Source organism: Ictalurus furcatus, chromosome 10 (assembly GCF_023375685.1).
Source record: "Ictalurus furcatus strain D&B chromosome 10, Billie_1.0, whole genome shotgun sequence".
NCBI classification, from domain to species: Eukaryota; Metazoa; Chordata; class Actinopteri; order Siluriformes; family Ictaluridae; genus Ictalurus; species Ictalurus furcatus.
In genome coordinates, this window is record NC_071264.1 from 22,919,410 (window position 1) to 22,936,886 (window position 17,477).

General features: G+C 38.2%; 1 protein-coding gene across 2 annotated transcripts in view; it reads left to right on the forward strand.

The window, feature by feature from the left end:
• Nucleotides 1–17,477, forward strand: part of LOC128613375 (NT-3 growth factor receptor-like) — an 81,059-nt gene that overhangs the window by 37,674 nt on the left and 25,908 nt on the right. For both annotated transcript variants that reach the window (XM_053634082.1, XM_053634083.1), the window contains 2 exons: nt 1,286–1,360; nt 6,060–6,131. In XM_053634082.1, coding sequence (XP_053490057.1) covers nt 1,286–1,360; nt 6,060–6,131 — 147 coding nt within the window. The remainder of the gene's footprint in view (nt 1–1,285; nt 1,361–6,059; nt 6,132–17,477) is intronic.

Sequence of the window (17,477 nt, forward strand, 5' to 3'; positions counted from 1 at the left end):
TCAAATAGCAACATTAAAAAAAAGTTGTTCTCTTGGTCACATTAGTATTTCGACTGAATTCAAATGCATGGATTTGTGAATAAGAACTTTATGACTGGCTGACATACATGGTGGGGCTTCTGCCTCAGTGGACTAGCTACCATTGGGTTAGCGAAAGCATTTACATGTGAAGAACAAATGCAGCTTTATTTGTACTTACTGCACTGTCTTACAGGAATAGTTACATGCTGAGCTAAGCTCATTCTGAAATCATTTTAAGGTTCAGGGAACAATTGAATATTTATCATGATTTTCCTGTTTTGTGACGGACTGACCTTTTCTTACCAACTCAGATCTCCAGAGCATCTCGGATGAGCCGCATACACCACTGTGTGTTGTTAAAAAGGACCAAGCAATCGACTGCAATTTGGTTTTAAGGCAGGTGGCTTAGTGTACTGCTGAGCTCATATTAGAGTGAGCCTGCCATCAAGGCTCTTTGGGGAAATTACAGGCCTAAGGAGGCTGTCTGAAACTGAGGGCCAGTAAAGCGCGGTGGCCTCTCCTGTATTACATTAACCGCAGTGCAACTCATTTGTAAAGTGTCACCCTCTTCCCTGCTGTAAACAGAAACATTAAATCTGCCAGATCCACTGTGCTGGAGTCTGCTTTCTGGGGCTCGTAGGCTTGCCAGGGAGTGGATGAGCACAGCAGTGTGCACGTGCATGCAACTGAGAAGGTTTTTATTCGGTATGTGGAGTCCGTCTGTCAGCAAAATATGTGATATCTCTGTAGGAACGACTTCCGCTCCCGCCTAGGTTGTGTTTCTTTTAACTCGATTGGAACGTCAAGCCATTTATGTCCTCTGACATTCATTGGATCTAGTAGCACATTTTAAGATGTTGTTTATGAAGAATAAGAATCAATACAATCATTTTACTGCAGTTGATAACATATAGCATTTGTTGTTGCTTTGATTGTGACCTTAGTGTTCACAGTGTGCCTGGGAAACTGATTGATTTGCTCTAATTACTTGTGTGGTTGTGTGGTTTGCTAGCAATCACTCCCTTAGGCTGTGTACTTCACCCAGGAAGAATTGCAGCTGTTGTTCTCTATTCTGTATATATATTTCACAGGTGTTCCTGAGGCTTTTATATTTTTTTGCATTATTCAAAACCACAGGGACCATCCACTGGAGAAATGCACCAAGCATTGATGGAACATGCACACAAATATTTCCATCCCCTGCTGAATAAATTGGTGTCGATGGCATCCAATACTGTTTTTTCTTTCTCTCTTCCTTTTGCAGACACATAGAGAACTGGACAGGACTGCAAATCCTGAAGGATGTTGACATGGAACTATATACGGGACTACAGCGGCTGTGAGTATACCACTAGCTGAAATTCATTAGTACAACAAGTTCAGTCCTTGTATACTATACTGTATACTATTACAAAATCATATTTAATTTTGTTTTTACAGTTGAATGCCAAGTGATGAGCCAAGTAGCCAAGTAGTCATGTCAATACCTAGTTGTTAGACCTCTGTTTTGTGTCCTTTTATGTAATTTGTACTTTAATTGGACAGTGTTTGCTTAGTCTGTCTACTTTTAATTTGGCTGTATTTCACATGCTCCTCATCCGTCACTGCTGAGTGTTATGGATGTGTCAGTGAAGCAGGCTGAAAATTTCAGCCCAAATACACACAAAATCTTTTCAATTTAATTCAATTTTATTTTGTGTAGTGCTTTTAACAATGGACATTGTCACAAAGCAGCTTCACAGAAATATATAAATTCAGGAGATAAATGTTAAATTTATACATTTTTCCCCAATGTGCAAGCCAGAGGTGACTGGCAAGGAAAAACTTCCTGAGATGATATGAGGAATAAACCAGGACCCAGACTCAAAAGGGAACCCATCTTCATCTCAGAGATGAACAGTGCAATTATAAATAGTTCCCTTCTATAACTGTCTACTACAGTTCATACAGGTCGTAATTTTGCAAACGCCTTGCAGTTTTATTTATAAGGCGCCTTTCCCAAGCTCAAGGTCGCTGTACAAGGAGATAATACATAAACACAGCATCAAACATAAATACATGCATCATACAGTGCATACATACATATACACACACATACATATACACAATAACTAAACAGCAAAACACGATATAGAGGAAGGCTGGAAATACTGTAAGAAAAGATAAGTTTTTAGTTGTGATTTGAATGAAGATATGGTAGAGTGTCACGAAGAGTTAGTGGAAGAGAATTCCAGAGTCACAGTACTGAATAATCTACCCCCTTTGATGAAAGACGAAAACGAGTTACAGAGAGCGAGGAGGTGAATAATAGTGCAGCAATTCAGATAAATAATGTGGAGCAAGTCCATGAAGACATTTAAAAGTTAACAAGAGAATTTTATACTGAATGCGGACAGAAACAGATAACCAGTGTAGATTGTAGAGCAAAGGAGTAATGTGATCAGATTTCTTGAATTGATTGATGGAGCGAGCTGATATATAAATTTGTAAGTCATCGGCATAACAATGATAGCTGAGACCATGACTACGGATAATGTGACCAAGAGGTAACAAATAAATAAATATTGAACAGAAGTGGTCCAAGAACAGAGCCTTGAGGGACACCTCATATAGTCCACAAGACACAATAATAACTGAATTTACACAAATGAACCAGTTCAAAAGTTTAAATACGATTGATTATTAATACTGTGTGTCGTTACCTGTATGATCAGCGACTGTTTTTATGTTTTGTGAAAGTTGTTCATGAGTCCCTTGTTTGTCCTGAGCAGTTAAACTGCCCACTGTTCTTCAGAAAAATCCTCCAGGTCCTGCACATTATTTAGTCTTCCAGCATCTTTTGCATATTTGACCCCTTTCCAACAGCGGCTATATGATGTTGAGATCTATCTTTTCACACTGAGGACAACTGAAGGACTCGTACACAACTATTAAACAAAGGTGTAAACATTCACTGATGCTCAAGAAGGCAACACAATACCAGAGGGATATAAACTTTTGAACAGGATGATTGGTGTAATTTGTTATTATTTTGTGTAAAGATTTGTTTTCATATAGTGTTGCCCTTCAGAAGCTACATAAGATATTTACACTGATCATCTTGTTCAAAAGTTTACATCCCCCTGGCTCTTAATGTGTCATGTTGCTTACTTGAGCATCAATGGATGCTTGCCTCTTTTGTAATAGATGTGTATGAATCCCTCAGTTGTTCTCAGTGTGAAAAGATGGATCTCAACATCAGAATCAAGGATATGTAAACTTTTGAACTGGTTCATTTGTGTAAATTTAGTTATTATTGTGACTTGTGGACTATATATAAACATCTTACATATAGCATCTTATTATAAATAGCTTATTCAGGGCAGTACTAAATAAAAAACAAAGCACAATTTTTATGATCCCCTTATTTAAAAAACCCAACAACTTATAAACATTTTTCAGATTTTAAAAGTCGTATGTTAACTTATGACCTCAACTGTACATGCATGTGTATAGAGAGAGAGAGAGAGAGAGAGAGAGAGAGAGAGATATTATTATGTATGTACAGTCTCTGCTAGAAAGAAATCAGCCTCTCTTCTTTACCATTCTGTGCACTTTTCTTAAAATCATTTTAAATGCTGTTGCAAGTGATTCGACAAAAGTCCAAAATAATCCATGACAAACAACTGTTGTAATTATGTATTTTTATCTTTGAAACAAGCTTTTATTTCTATGCTTGTCTGTCAGAAATGCTGGCTTGTATCCAAAATTGATCATTATTACTTGTTGTTCTTAAATGTTTGCTTCACCCCATATATCTGGAAGTCATTAAATTTCCTCTCAAGATACCCACCACTGTGAAACAGGAAATAATATGACAGGGTGGACCAATCACATGATTCGACTTCCAGCCCTTTCTTTTGAACCCCAGGCCGCTGCCGGGAGATTGCTATTCTGGACAGCATCCGGGTTTGAAAACAGCTTTCACACTCAACCAAGCATACTGAACCTGCTGTGCAAATGGCATAGCATCCAGAAATAGCTCAATTGTGGAAAAACTCTAATGGCTTTTAAAAACTGATTGGACTCATTTGATCTAGCCTCAGTTACGGAAGTTAAGGGCTGATTAAGGCTGAGTGGGTTATGTACTGTATTAAGAAATGCCAAGGTCTTATTAATCAGGCCATTTAAAACAGTGGTTCTTAAAGTGCGGTCTGAGGACCCTCAGGGGTCCATCATGTTTATGTTGTTACAATGGTGGAAATCACAGCCAATTATTATCAAAGTCTTTATAGTTATTAGCTTGGTTTTATGGGTATTTATCCAAATGAATCACTCAAAAACAAGCCTGTAAATAATCACATGTATATAATGTGAATAGAAAACTCTGTTTGAGTAATGTGCTTCATAATTAATTGAATGGTTGGAATATGTTCATAAAATAAATATTGATGGGGAATTGATTTTTATAGTTCCTGGGTGCAAAAAGTTTGAGAAATTGAGAACTGATTTAGAAAATAACCAGTATATACAAATCTAAAGACATTATGACAACTTTAATGGACCAGACATCATTACGATACACCTTTTGCAGAGCCCTCCTATCCCTCCACTTAATCCCACAACTGGTCATCAACGTCCGGCCATCAACTTCTCCCACTTCCTCCTCACCAATTCTCTTTTTTCTCTTGTTTTTTCCTCACCTCAAAAACGGTGCAGTCCTCCCTTTTCTTGCTAATCCCTCACAAGAAAATACAAGTGATGGATCCCCACTCTGATTTGCATTTTTCTCATTAGCGTTGCACTCTTCACCTGCCCCTGTTGGGCTCTCCTAGTGCATCCTACGTCATGGGGTGACTCACACTTCTGCATCTGAGTCAACCACCAAACCCACTTGAGGTCACTGCATCATCTTCAATCTCCAAGCTTTCATTAGATTATACCAAGACAGACAGAGATGTTATTATTTCTGTATTAGGACAGGCTGTGACAGCATAGTTTTCCATCACAGATCAGCCTGATAGATCCATTTCAGATGTAGACTGGTGGAAATTTGGTACAGACCACTAAAAGACTGAAAAAACAAGCTGTTCTGACAAATGAGATCTTCACAAGGTCTTATATGTTGTGGCACATATGTAATGGGAACATTGTTAAGAGGCCTTCAAAACTTTTACAGTCAACCAGAACTAATTATGAAGACTCGTTTTCTTTGATAAATTGTTTCATATGGTAGATCCACAAAAAAATGTCATTAGAACAACAGAAAAATTTACAGATTCTAGAATGACAGAAAAAGAAATGAAAATACCACCAACCCTTCATGCCCCTGGTAATAACAGGAAGAGGCAATGTTTTGCAATTCCAACATTTGCATCCTCTAAAATGGTACAGTAGGATATTATAACTTATGACATCATAACACATGCCTGTCGTTCACCCAGTACCCATTTCTGATGAGATTCCTGCACCTTAACTAGGATTTACAGTACATTCTTGTTTGCAAAGTCTTCTTTTTAAATCTTATCCACCATGTTCTACACAAGTGGACATTATAATACATTATATTATTATAAGACATTACAGCCATGGTAATAAGGGTAATCCTGTAACGACTACCGATCACTTGTTAAGTGTAGTCAATTTCTCCATGATCTTTCTGTAATGAAAGCACCGGCATGACTGCCAATTTATCGCTCTCCAGGAGACACTATTCATTGCAGCTGCTGCAGGAAATCATCAAGGTGAAATTGTGGCCCCTGATGATACCATTATTCTAATGATTCCCTGAAAATCAGCCTGGCAGCTCCTAATGAACTGGTGGCATTCTCATTTCTGAATGTTTAACCTGCAGTACCCTCTGCAAATGATCAATAACAGAGGGCTTCAGATGAAACGATGGAACAGACAGCTGTGTTGATGGCGATATGGGCAAAAACATGAATACTCTATCTGCGTTCCTTTTATCTTTGGATATCTAATTGAAACCTGTTTACACATCTTATTTGACATGAATATGAAGTTCTTTCTTTGATGCCAGTTGTGTTTATATTCCCCAGGACTATCACGAACTGCAATCTACGAACGATTCAAGCGCGTGCGTTTGCACAAAACCCTCATCTCCGTTACATGTGAGTATTATCTCAAATTCCCTGTTTTTGATTTTAGATTAAAGGAAGCATGACAAAACTTTGGTTGTTAATTGAAATCAAGCAGAGCTGGATTGTACATAGTGGCGATCCATTTGGTCTGTCACATTCTAATTGGTTCTCTGGTTCATGTCTATGCGCCAAGTGGGCGGTAACAGCCTCCATTATAAGCAATCGGACGGGCTGAGTTGGAGTAGCTCATCAGCATTTAATGAATGGGATAAAAGTAATTTAGAGGCTGTCTTCACTTGAGTCACAAATGGAGCAGATGGACATGCTAATTGTGGAGTCGTTAAGGATGAGGATGGGAGCTTCATCGATACAGATTTAAAGGGACTCTGAAATGCCATCTGAAGTTGCACACTTAAAATGCACAAAAGTGTCAGAGTCACAGTTAATAGGCGCCAATGAGGACAATAAGGATCATGAAATGTTACGCTCTGAACTATGTGAAATTTTTAGGTACATATTGTTTCTAAGAAAAGTACAGTCATAGTTAATCTATTGTACTAAAAGACAGAATGTGGTAACACATTTAACTTTGATATGTTTGACCATTTTATTAACACATATGTGCTTACTGCTTAATTTGCTGCTAATATATCTTTAAACTGCAATGATTGAGCTCACTGGCAGTGCTTTAGACTTTCAATCAGTCCCAAAATCAATGGTTTTAACTGTGCTTGCGCACACCTTCATGGATCAGTGGATTAGTCGATGGTGTTTCAATAACAATTTTTAGCCTTCATGTCTACTCAGGATTCCTCTTGTACTTGAATCCTTTGGTGTACAAACAGTCTGATAGTTGTTGCTCTGTCATGGGTTTCTTGACTCTTTCTAAAACCCTTCCATCTCCTTCCCTATGGAGCTTGGAAATGGACAAAAGAATAACTATATTTGAATTATATATTCAGTACATTAAATACATTTATTTTTCTGTGGTGTATTTAATATATTTACATTTTTGGCTATGTTTTATTTTGTAGGGGTAAGATTTGACTTTGGTTTTTAAATGTTTTTTTTTTTTTTTTAAATAAATGCAAATCTCAAAATTTCAAATCTCAGAATAAAGATTTTATGTAAATTAGGCCAAATGATTTCCAGGGATAAGTAGACACTTTCAGTGTGGTCAAACTCAGAGTGGTTTTGCCCACAGTTATGCATCTAAAGTTTTTTATGTTCCACTTAAAAATAACATTTACTGAAAATGAATGAATGATAATATTTCAATAATAATTTCAGTTCTGAATGTGACTGTTAGCTGCTGATAACTGCCAGCAAGCTTTTGCTAAATAACTTTAGCATAGACTAATTAGCTAGAATGTTACCTAAATAGTTACTGTATATTGGGCATATACTAAGAATAAGCATAACTGGTGATCAACCACCATAGAAAACTAGCTATTTAAGTAGAACCTAAAAAGTACTTTTCCCTGGGAATCCTGTAAGCAGCACCTTGTCCTAATTTCCTAAAAATCTGATTTAAGTTTAAAAACCTCAAAAACATAACCCATAATTTCGAATTTTGTTGTTCTTAAAAACAAATCTTACTCCTAGCAAGTTCAAAACAAAAAAAAAATAAACATTGCCAAAAATATTAATTTATTAACTACATCACAGATAAAAAAAAGACTTATTTAATGTGAAATTTGAAATATATCATTTAAATATATGAAATTCATATTCAAATACTTCTGTCAGCTTTTATGCTCCATACTTCCATCTCACACTAAGGCAGTATAAGGGCCTCTTGTCTTAGGGGAAGAGGAAAGGTCAGGTCCTTCTGGGGGGACAAAAAAAGTCTGTCCCTCATTAACTCAGTCCCAGCCTACGTAATGCTTTGTCTGAAAATGTCACTTTAGCGAAACTCCTTTTCAATGTCACCTCGTTCAGTCAGGGCCAATTATAAAGTGTTTACCCCCACCTGACTCTGCCACCCTACTCCCCTGCGACATTATTCCCCATGAGAAGGATTTCCAAGCAATTTCAATGAATTTAGATTAGGTTTTAAAGTATGATGGCATCTATAATATACAATAGGGAAAATATTCCACTTGGCATTGTTGTTGTTGTTGGGCTGACAGTGACATGTAGCAATGAGCTTAATACACTATGACACCTGCCATAACACAATCAGAGGCTCAGGGCACAAAGCTAAAAAGCATCACCACTTCCCTGAGTTACTAAAGGTTTGCATGCATAAAAACCTGTGCAATCTTTATAACTCCTGGAAAAAAAAAAAAAACATGCACTCTGATTTACTATTGGGGTCTATTGGAGGATAATTTCTCACATGAGCAATGTAACACATATGTTTCACATTCAAACTCATGTTCAAAATTAATCATCATACACCTGTCATCAGGGGAGGGATTCTGATGAACCCCAAATATAGATCAGCTGTTTATAGGATTTTCTTGACATCTTCTTGGTTTTATCTGACTGCTTAAGCCATGATCCTGAAAGAGCTTACAAAGCATGTATGAGATCTCATTGTTGAAAGGTATCGATCAGGAGAGGGATACAAAAGAATTTCTGAATCATTAGATGTACCATGGAACACTGTGAAAGCCATCATCTACAAGTGGAGAAAATGGGGCAACACAGTGACATTACCAAGAACAGGGCACCCTGCCAAGGCTGCCATTCAAGGAGCTGCAGCAATATCTGGCAAGTACTGGTCACTCACTGCATATGACAACAATCTCTCATATTCTTCACACAAAAAAACAACCTCAACAACATCCAAGTCTCCCTTAATTACTTTGAACGATGTGGCAAAATGTGTTATGGTCTGATGAGACCAAGGTATAATATTTTTGGGCATATTTCTAAAAGATAAGCTTGGTGCAAAACTAAGACAGCTCCTCACCCAAAGAATGTAATACCCACAGTAAAGCATGATAGTGGCAGCATCAGGCTATGTGGCTTCTTCTCTTCAGCTGGGACTGGGACTCTAGTCAAGATAGAGAGAACCATTGGATATCTCCAAACACCAATCTATTTTGGCACAAAACCTGCAGGTCTCTGTTAGACAGCTGAAGATGAAGCAAATTTAACAACACAAATTGCAGATACTTCAGCCAGTTGAAGACCAAATTGTGACATATGCAATATCTTAATAATGAGAAACTTTATTTTGAGATACTAAGGGATAATTTTGATAATCATAGATTCTCAAAAGTATGACATTTGTACCTCTGATGAAAACAGCATTCACAGAGAGGCTGTAAAGGTTTTCATTCACATATACCTTATTAGCAGAATAGTATCCAAGTATTTTTTAATTGAATTTCCTTTTGAAAAAGTTTTTTTGTTTACAAATGAGCGATCATGCAGTATCACCTATCAACTCTGTATACTGTAAGTTAAACTTATTTTGTCATGTGGAAATATAGGCAATAACAAGCAAAACACTAATATCTATTTGTATCTCCTTTAATAAGAGTTTAGTAGACCTTATAATGTGAGATTCTATGGCATTATAAGTCTTGAACACAGCCCAACTATCTGGATTGTGTCAGAGGAAATGTGGTCATTTTAGGCCAGTGGTCAGACAGTAACTTAACACGCAGTGACGGCTACTGAGTCATTTTTATGGCAATGCAGTTATCGTTCTGCACATCAATAGGAGAAATACTAAGGATGTGAGAGAATATAACTGTAATACTTTTGTCTCACATCAAACTGAACTCTACGAGGTGCTAAATCTGCAGGGGAAAGGATTTCAATGACCTTATTTTCTGCTCCTGAGTGTTTTTGACAGACTCCAGACACCATCTGGGAGGCTCTGTGTATCGTCCATTGACAACGGAAGCAAAACAGTTTGGGGTTTCAGTGTGTCCAATTTATAATTGATGCATGGGGTCTATTTAAGCAGATTTGACCAATTATGTCACTTCTGAAGTTCTGGGAATGGGCACAAAACAAGAGTAAAGTAGTTTGACATTTCAGAAAATATAGAAGGTCTTATGGTTAATGGCTAAAAAAATTGATTCTGTTTTTATCTTCTTCAAATGACACTGATGGTTTGTTTTACACTTGAGACCTTCTTACTACAGACTCCCGGTCCGTTCAAATTGCTGTTGTTTGAACTGGTTTCATATCAGGCCTCCGGCAGGCAGTTAAAGCGGAAGAAAGCAAACGTGTTCTAGGCCATCATCAAAAGACCCCAATGTGTAAACACACAGTCTGTGTTTAGCTGCTGCAGGGTGATGGGCTAATAGCTGCAACTGCAGGAGCAAGAGACCGCTCTCCCACAGGAAGACACGTCTCCCTGCTTTGACAGTGTACTTGGATCAATAGCATCTTTTACACGTGTTACACCCATTCGCTGAACCATGCACAAGCCTCTGGGGACATGCTTATTCCCTGGAGCTGATAAACCCTGAGACGTCTACACACGGGGAATCCCCTGTGAATTTACTTCTCCCTCTTTGTCATGTCAAGGTGACGCATTCCTGCTTTTTTTCTAGTTTGAAAGCTTTCAGCACGCTTAGCTGCCGACTGAACAGCGACAGTCGTGCTGTAATTGACAGATGAATCAATCCCTCCAGATCCCATTCTGCTTGTGGCAGCGTCGGCTGAAATAACAATGTGCCGTTTGAAGGTCTAGATGAGATGAAGGCAGGTTGCATTTGACAGACGGCCGCTGGAGCTCTGTGTACACAGCTTGGAGAAGGCGATGGCAAGAATACTGCAGCTCAACTCTGAGACTGGGAAAAAGATTTTCTCAGCCCTTGGGGAGTTGCTAGCAAAGATGTCTTCCATTCACACCTTGTCTGATTACCAGTGAGGTGGGCCTTGTTCCAGCCTGTTCATCAGACTCTGGCTGGGAGTCGATTTTTTTGCGGTGCAGGGAGCAATGTGCCTCCTGCTTGCATCCTGTGTGCTTTTTCTTCTTTCTGTCAATAATGGACATCTCTCTTTCCCTTTCAGTCTAGGCACAAGAACTTTGTCAGCACCCTAAGGGGAAACTCAACCTTCCAGTAATTAGCTTGATTGAGTACATGAGTCGACAGGCAGTTGTTTACCCATTTTTGCCAATTGTTCTTAACATACTGTCCCCAGTCATGCATTAACAAAACCAGTCTGGGATAAAAGATCATATGGATTCTGTAGTGTATTATGGCCAATTGACACTGCAGGTTTTTCTGAATTGTCTATACCGATGTTACAGCATAGACTGACTTCCATTTGACTTCCAAGTATAGCAAGTACAGCACATTGAAATTGTTTTCTTCACATATCCTAGCTTGTTAGGGAGCTGGGGTCAGGGTGCAAGGTACCCCTGATTGAAAACCCTTGCTCAGGGGTCTAACAGTGGTAGCTTGGTGGTACTGGGATTTGAACTCTGAGTAGTTGGTCAGAACTTTAACTATAACCTTACACAATGATCACCCATAATATCCCACAATGCCTTGATTGTGTTTGTCCCATAATGATATTTATTGCACCAACACGAGGAACCAGAATAAACATCTCCCTCTAATGTTCCATTCAGTTTGTTGTACATGTGGGAAATTAAATCTTCTGTTGAATCAGCATTCCTGGTTGCTCCATAAACCTACCACAGAATGCACATTAGCTTGTAAAAGCATTGCCTTAGCTAATACCACAGCTCTTACGGTCCTGAGCAATATTTGATCATTTAGCCCCTCATCAGTGGTGGCACTGTCATGGATAAAGTATGCTTAATTGCAAGAAATACTAAAATTGGAGTGCACTGTTGTTCTGTTCCTGTCCACAGTGCTTGCAGAATTCGATGTGGATTGTGTGGACAAAAGATTTACACTATCTATATATGTGCAGTGACTCCAAATATAAGTATCTTTATAAGTATTTGAATTTAAAATATGAACCCTACCAATATGCCTCTGGAAACACAGGAAACACATCAGGGGTAGAAATACCAGCACTCTCAGCAGTTCCTCAACCTCAGCTACATTGTTCCAGTTGTGTACCATAATTGGTGTGTTAGAGACATGCTTTAGAGGACTGTTTTCTTTAATCCTGTTCACCGAGTTATTATTTTTGTTTATCTGGCCATGCTATTTTAAAAAAACAAAACAAAACTATTTTAGTAATTTATATTTCCCAAAATATAAACAAATTGTAGCTTAATTTAAACCACCATGATACTGACCATGTAGGTATAAGGATGTTGTGAGTGCATCACTCAGTGCTGCATGTTCATGTTAATGAATATTTTGTTGTCCCATGAGCTAACTATCATTAAATCAACTACAAGACACACAGCATTGCCAATTATGCAAAAGATCATCAAAGCCCCATGAGTGGAAACGCTATTGTTGTTTTTTAAGGACCTTTAGCCTTTGAGGATGCATGGTATAACTGGGTTACAGATCACTCAGTAGACAGGTACACTATGTTTTTCTGTCATATATTGTCCTTTGTAATTGTCTGTCTGAGTATAATTATGACTGGAGCATCATGATTTTCCTCCCTTCAAAAATCCTTTCCCTTAATATGCTGGCTTCATCTACTGTATGAATGCCTTTTGTGAGTGTTTACCTAGTAATAAGGTTTCCTATTTAGGCAAAAATCAAGGATTTCATTTGAATGCAGCGGTTTCCCTTGTGGTTCATTTCACTTTTTATTGATGACCAAAAAAAATCATGGAAAAACCACTACCGTTTAAGCTAAAATTAGTATAGAATAGGTATGATTAGCAAATGAGGCATATACGGTACCTGTTCGTTAGTAATCAGGTAGGATTTAAACTAAGTAAACTAAAATTGCTTGGGTTCATTAGGGTAGCACTGATATATGATTCTTACATCTTTACGCATCTGTGTCATTCTGTGGAATCTTAAGTATTTCCTCCCTCAGGGAATCTGGTCATGCATGTTGAATAAATTAGAATCCAGTTTAATGTAAATGATACCAGAGCACTGTTAAATTCTTGAATGAGACTGGATAGAAGGTGCTGATTCATTTACTTTAACAGCGTCTGGATAAAAAATATGATGAATCATCCATTAATAAATTAAAATGGCAATCATTAGCAAATTACTGTGGTCTAAGAGGAATAAAACTCTTATGGTGTGCTTGTATTGAAAAATAATCAACTCTGGGGTGCTAACAGTAACTTTGCTGGGGTGGTAACAGTGTCTGTCTGCATCACACCATGAAGTCATTGTTTATTTTCCTATAACAGCACACCCTGTTCTGCTTTATTCCTTACTTGATCAGTGCATCCTATAATGAAATCTAATTCAGAGTTCTAGAAGTTTTAAAAGAGAACCATAATATTTTAGTAGCCAGAGTGACATCTGCTCGGGTCTGCTGTGCTTGTGGAGACTCTGATGAGCTCTTGAGACATTTCAGCCAACACCACGGAGGCAGTGCCAGAGACACGGAGGAGGCAAATCTTTGTCCTGTGCAATATCACAAGCACATGCTGCACATATACGGTCAGCTTCCTGTATCCGCTGTCTGTAAGAGCTCTTTTCTTTAACCATGCTAGTATAAAAACCTAACAAACTTGCACTACTTAATAAAGTGTGATACATTTCTCCATCAACAAAAGAAAAACTCCTTTCTTCAGAGAACTAAATTAGTCTATTGTTATAGCCATTTAAGCACATGGTTCCAGAGGAGAATATGATTAGCTCTTCTTGACCCATGCTCAGGTTCCATTGGATCCTTGGCTGGTGCCTTCCATTAGGTGAGAACATTAAGAGCAGCTCTGTAAGGTCAAGATAGCCTGCTGGTTTGAATTTCGCACGGGTGTGCTGCTTTTCTCTCCAAAGAGAGAACTCTGCCAGTTCCTGCTGCCATCTGCCCTCCTCTTCCAGTTCATCAGAACAGCTCAAGATGGCAGGCCCAGGTGCCAGGGCATAGCGACTCGGCAGATGACAGTTTTGAGCTGCTGCTGAGAGGTGCTGGCCCTCTGCCAGATTGAGCTCACAGTAACAGTTCTTCGTTCATTATTGCCCTCTCACACCTTCACTGTGCATGGTGACAATCTCTTTGGGCTTTGGTTTTGCAATCAACGCCTTTGATGATGCAGACTAAAAAAGCAATGGGAAATAACAATTCAGCTGCAGATTCTCAACCCTAAGACCATATGTGACCAAAAGCTAAGGGCTTCTGTTATTGGTGCAGCAATATTAACAGATGAGAGGTTGAATTGATCCGTGAGTTTAATATGGAGGACCTGGTGGAGAGACGACCTGCTGGGAGAGACCAGCTGGAGGAACAGGACCTTAGATAAGCCTTCATTTTACCCAGACTCTGAAAGCTACAGATCATTCATATCTGAAATGTTTTTATTCTTTGTTCCCTCCAGGGTTCCATTACTCCACTACCACCATCCACCACCACCAGCACTGCCACTTTCTATCTTTTTAAACATCTCTTGCCAGGATTATATCTCAAAGTGTGATGTCCAACGTCCTAAATTCATCTCTTTCAGACGTTTTGCAATCATTGAAATCCAGTTCTATCAAAGCCAGGCAATCAAAGGAACGAGCATTTGAATAGTGAGTTGCTTGCTGGTGTGCCCTTTGGAAAATGCTCCCCATTTCTTGCCATTTTCCAGCAGAAAGAGCAAAATTATATCTACCATGTGTGACTTCATTTATCGTGGATTGCTCAGGCTGCGATAAAGCAAAACTATTCCAAGAGACATCCTGTAAAACAATAATTTGGTGTAATAAAGGGCATGTTCAATCAGTTAAAAAATCAATCACCTAACAGCGAGCAGAGTACATCATTAGAAAACATTATAAATGAAATATAAAACATGCTATTCAGTATTAATCCTTTTATGGACATTCATTTGACTGCACAGACTCCTCAATGTGAAAAGGCAGGCGACGTTATTGCATCATAAAAAATAAGATCCAATCATGTTTCAGTATGCAGATGCATCTCAAGCAACACTGGTTTACCAGGGGCAGGATGTGGGTGTGGCAGGTTAGGGGCATTTATAATTAGCATAGTAAAAGAATGTAGAGTTCTTGATGTGGATAACATTGTCGGTGCTTCTGTAACTTTTCCTGCTGTGTAATGTGTGTGTGTGGTTTTTTTTCCGGAACCAAGATATCAAGCAGTCAAGTATTATTCTAAAAAAAAAAAAATAAAAATAAATAAATAAATAAATATATATATATATATATATATATATATATATATATATATATATATATATATATATATAAATTAATAACATTTTTCAGATTCTGCAAGGCGCATGTAAATTTATGAGTACAACTGTACAACTGCCAGAAGTAAAAGGCTAAAGTTAGGCTATAAATGAACTACATCATGGTCGCATGACTTCAACATCACCACCACTAAGTTTATGACAACTCTTTCAATCTTTATTTTAAAAACACTACAATTGGAAAATACCATATATTAAAAAATCTACAAGTTGGAACATTTGCATTGAAATAGTTTGCAAAAGTAAGAGCATAAACAGAATGAAGCTGTAGTAGATGATTTTTCCTGTTTGGTGTGATGACGTTTAATGTCCACGACAACCTCTGTAGTCCCTTTAAGCCACTTGTAAGCAATCATCTATTTCAAGACACGTAAAAGCTTAACAAAATCATGAGGGGTGGAGCTCTAGGCGAAATTCCTGTTGGTGACACCAATCTGGTGGCGCCCTAGGTGACCGTCTAGTTTGTCTATGCCTAGAAACGGCCCTGAAGCTGCCATTACTGATGTATTTTATGTTGTAGAATAAAACATGTAAATATCTTTAGCTCGTGTTAACCAAAGACCTTATTTCAGGCATTTAACCATAAACCCATTCAAAAAGCCCATTGACTTTGGGACGAAGGAACCAGAAGTGCTAAAATGCTTTTAATAACCCATTAGTTCAGATCAGCATGTGCTCAACATCAGAATATTGTTTCCCTTCATCTTTCAGCCATGATGGTAAACCTTTTAGGACTTTCTATGTTTTTAAATTTAAAGCAGGTATCTGCACCTATGAATAATAGACAGCTGTATGACTCAGCCTGGGTGCATTGAGAGGCATCAGTGGGATGGCAGGCACCGCACCTGCACCAAAGCTTCTTTTGAAACTTAGCTGTAACGTTCTGAAGAAATCTTTGCAGCCCTTGAACCCTAGATAGGCAATTATTCAGCATCTTTGTGTTTACCTTTTTCCAAGGTTATCTGGTAGGATTTTTGTGCTCTTATGGTATGACAGAAAGACGACATTTCATTCAGTGTGGGCAGTTTCACTTTGGCTGATTCATGGCACAGTCACATCCTTTTGGAGAATTGTTTGAAGAGGCCTTGTACATAATTCTGTGCCTGATCATGTATGAATGGGCAAAAGGATGCATTTGCGTCTCACGTTGGAAAGGGGTGAAACAATCTGAACTGCAAATTGAAATGGTTCATTCAAAGGTTAAGATCAAAGGGATCTTTTCAGATGAATTTCTCATTCATGACGAAAATGATTTCAAGTGCGTGAGTACATCCTAACTTGAACCTGCGCCAAGCTGTTGAACTGTAGTAGCAACTCTAAATCACTTGGCAGTAATTCTTTTTATCCACAAATAGATTCGCTAATGAGTTTTGTTACACCTGTGCAAGTACAGATGGAACAAGATTATTTTTCTCAATGTGTCCTTATTATAGTACTTATTATTTAAGGAATAAGACATGATGGAAAATGATGATGATGTTGTAGGAAAATAATCAAGAGGGTGGTATGGTGCCGCAATGTGAAGTGGAGTTACTGTTACCATCCCAAAGGTGATTATTTTGCTATAACATCATGTCCAGAAATGTTTTATTCCTTTTATACCACAGCAGTTTGCCAATGATAATAAACAAAACACATCGTGATTTTTAATTGTTTAAAATGTCATTGTCACAAATTTCCCTTCTCAGGGCATGACATATCCAACTGCTTTCATGCTAATTTTTTTGGCTTAATGACATGCTTTTTTTTTTTTTTGCCTACAATGCCATATGTACTTGTTCCTGTTCTAAACTTGTCTCCGCCCCTGTCCTGTCATTGGTGGGTTACCCAATTGTGTCCATCTTTTCTGTGTTAAGTCCTTAATTAGTTTGTCAATGTAGACCCTGCTGTTACATTTTCTCATTGTGATGACCTCTTGTGCATTTCTAGCATTACACCCGATTCTTGTTTTCCAGTGTCTTGTTTCTTAGTTCCGTTAACTTCTTGCTTTGACTCTTGCCTGTTTTCCCAATTTATGAATATGAATGATCTTGTTTTGATTTGGTTACCTACCTGTGCTCTGTGCGCTGATCCACACTATGAACTTTGACGATGACACTTAGATTACGCGAAATAAATCACCCATTGAGATTTTG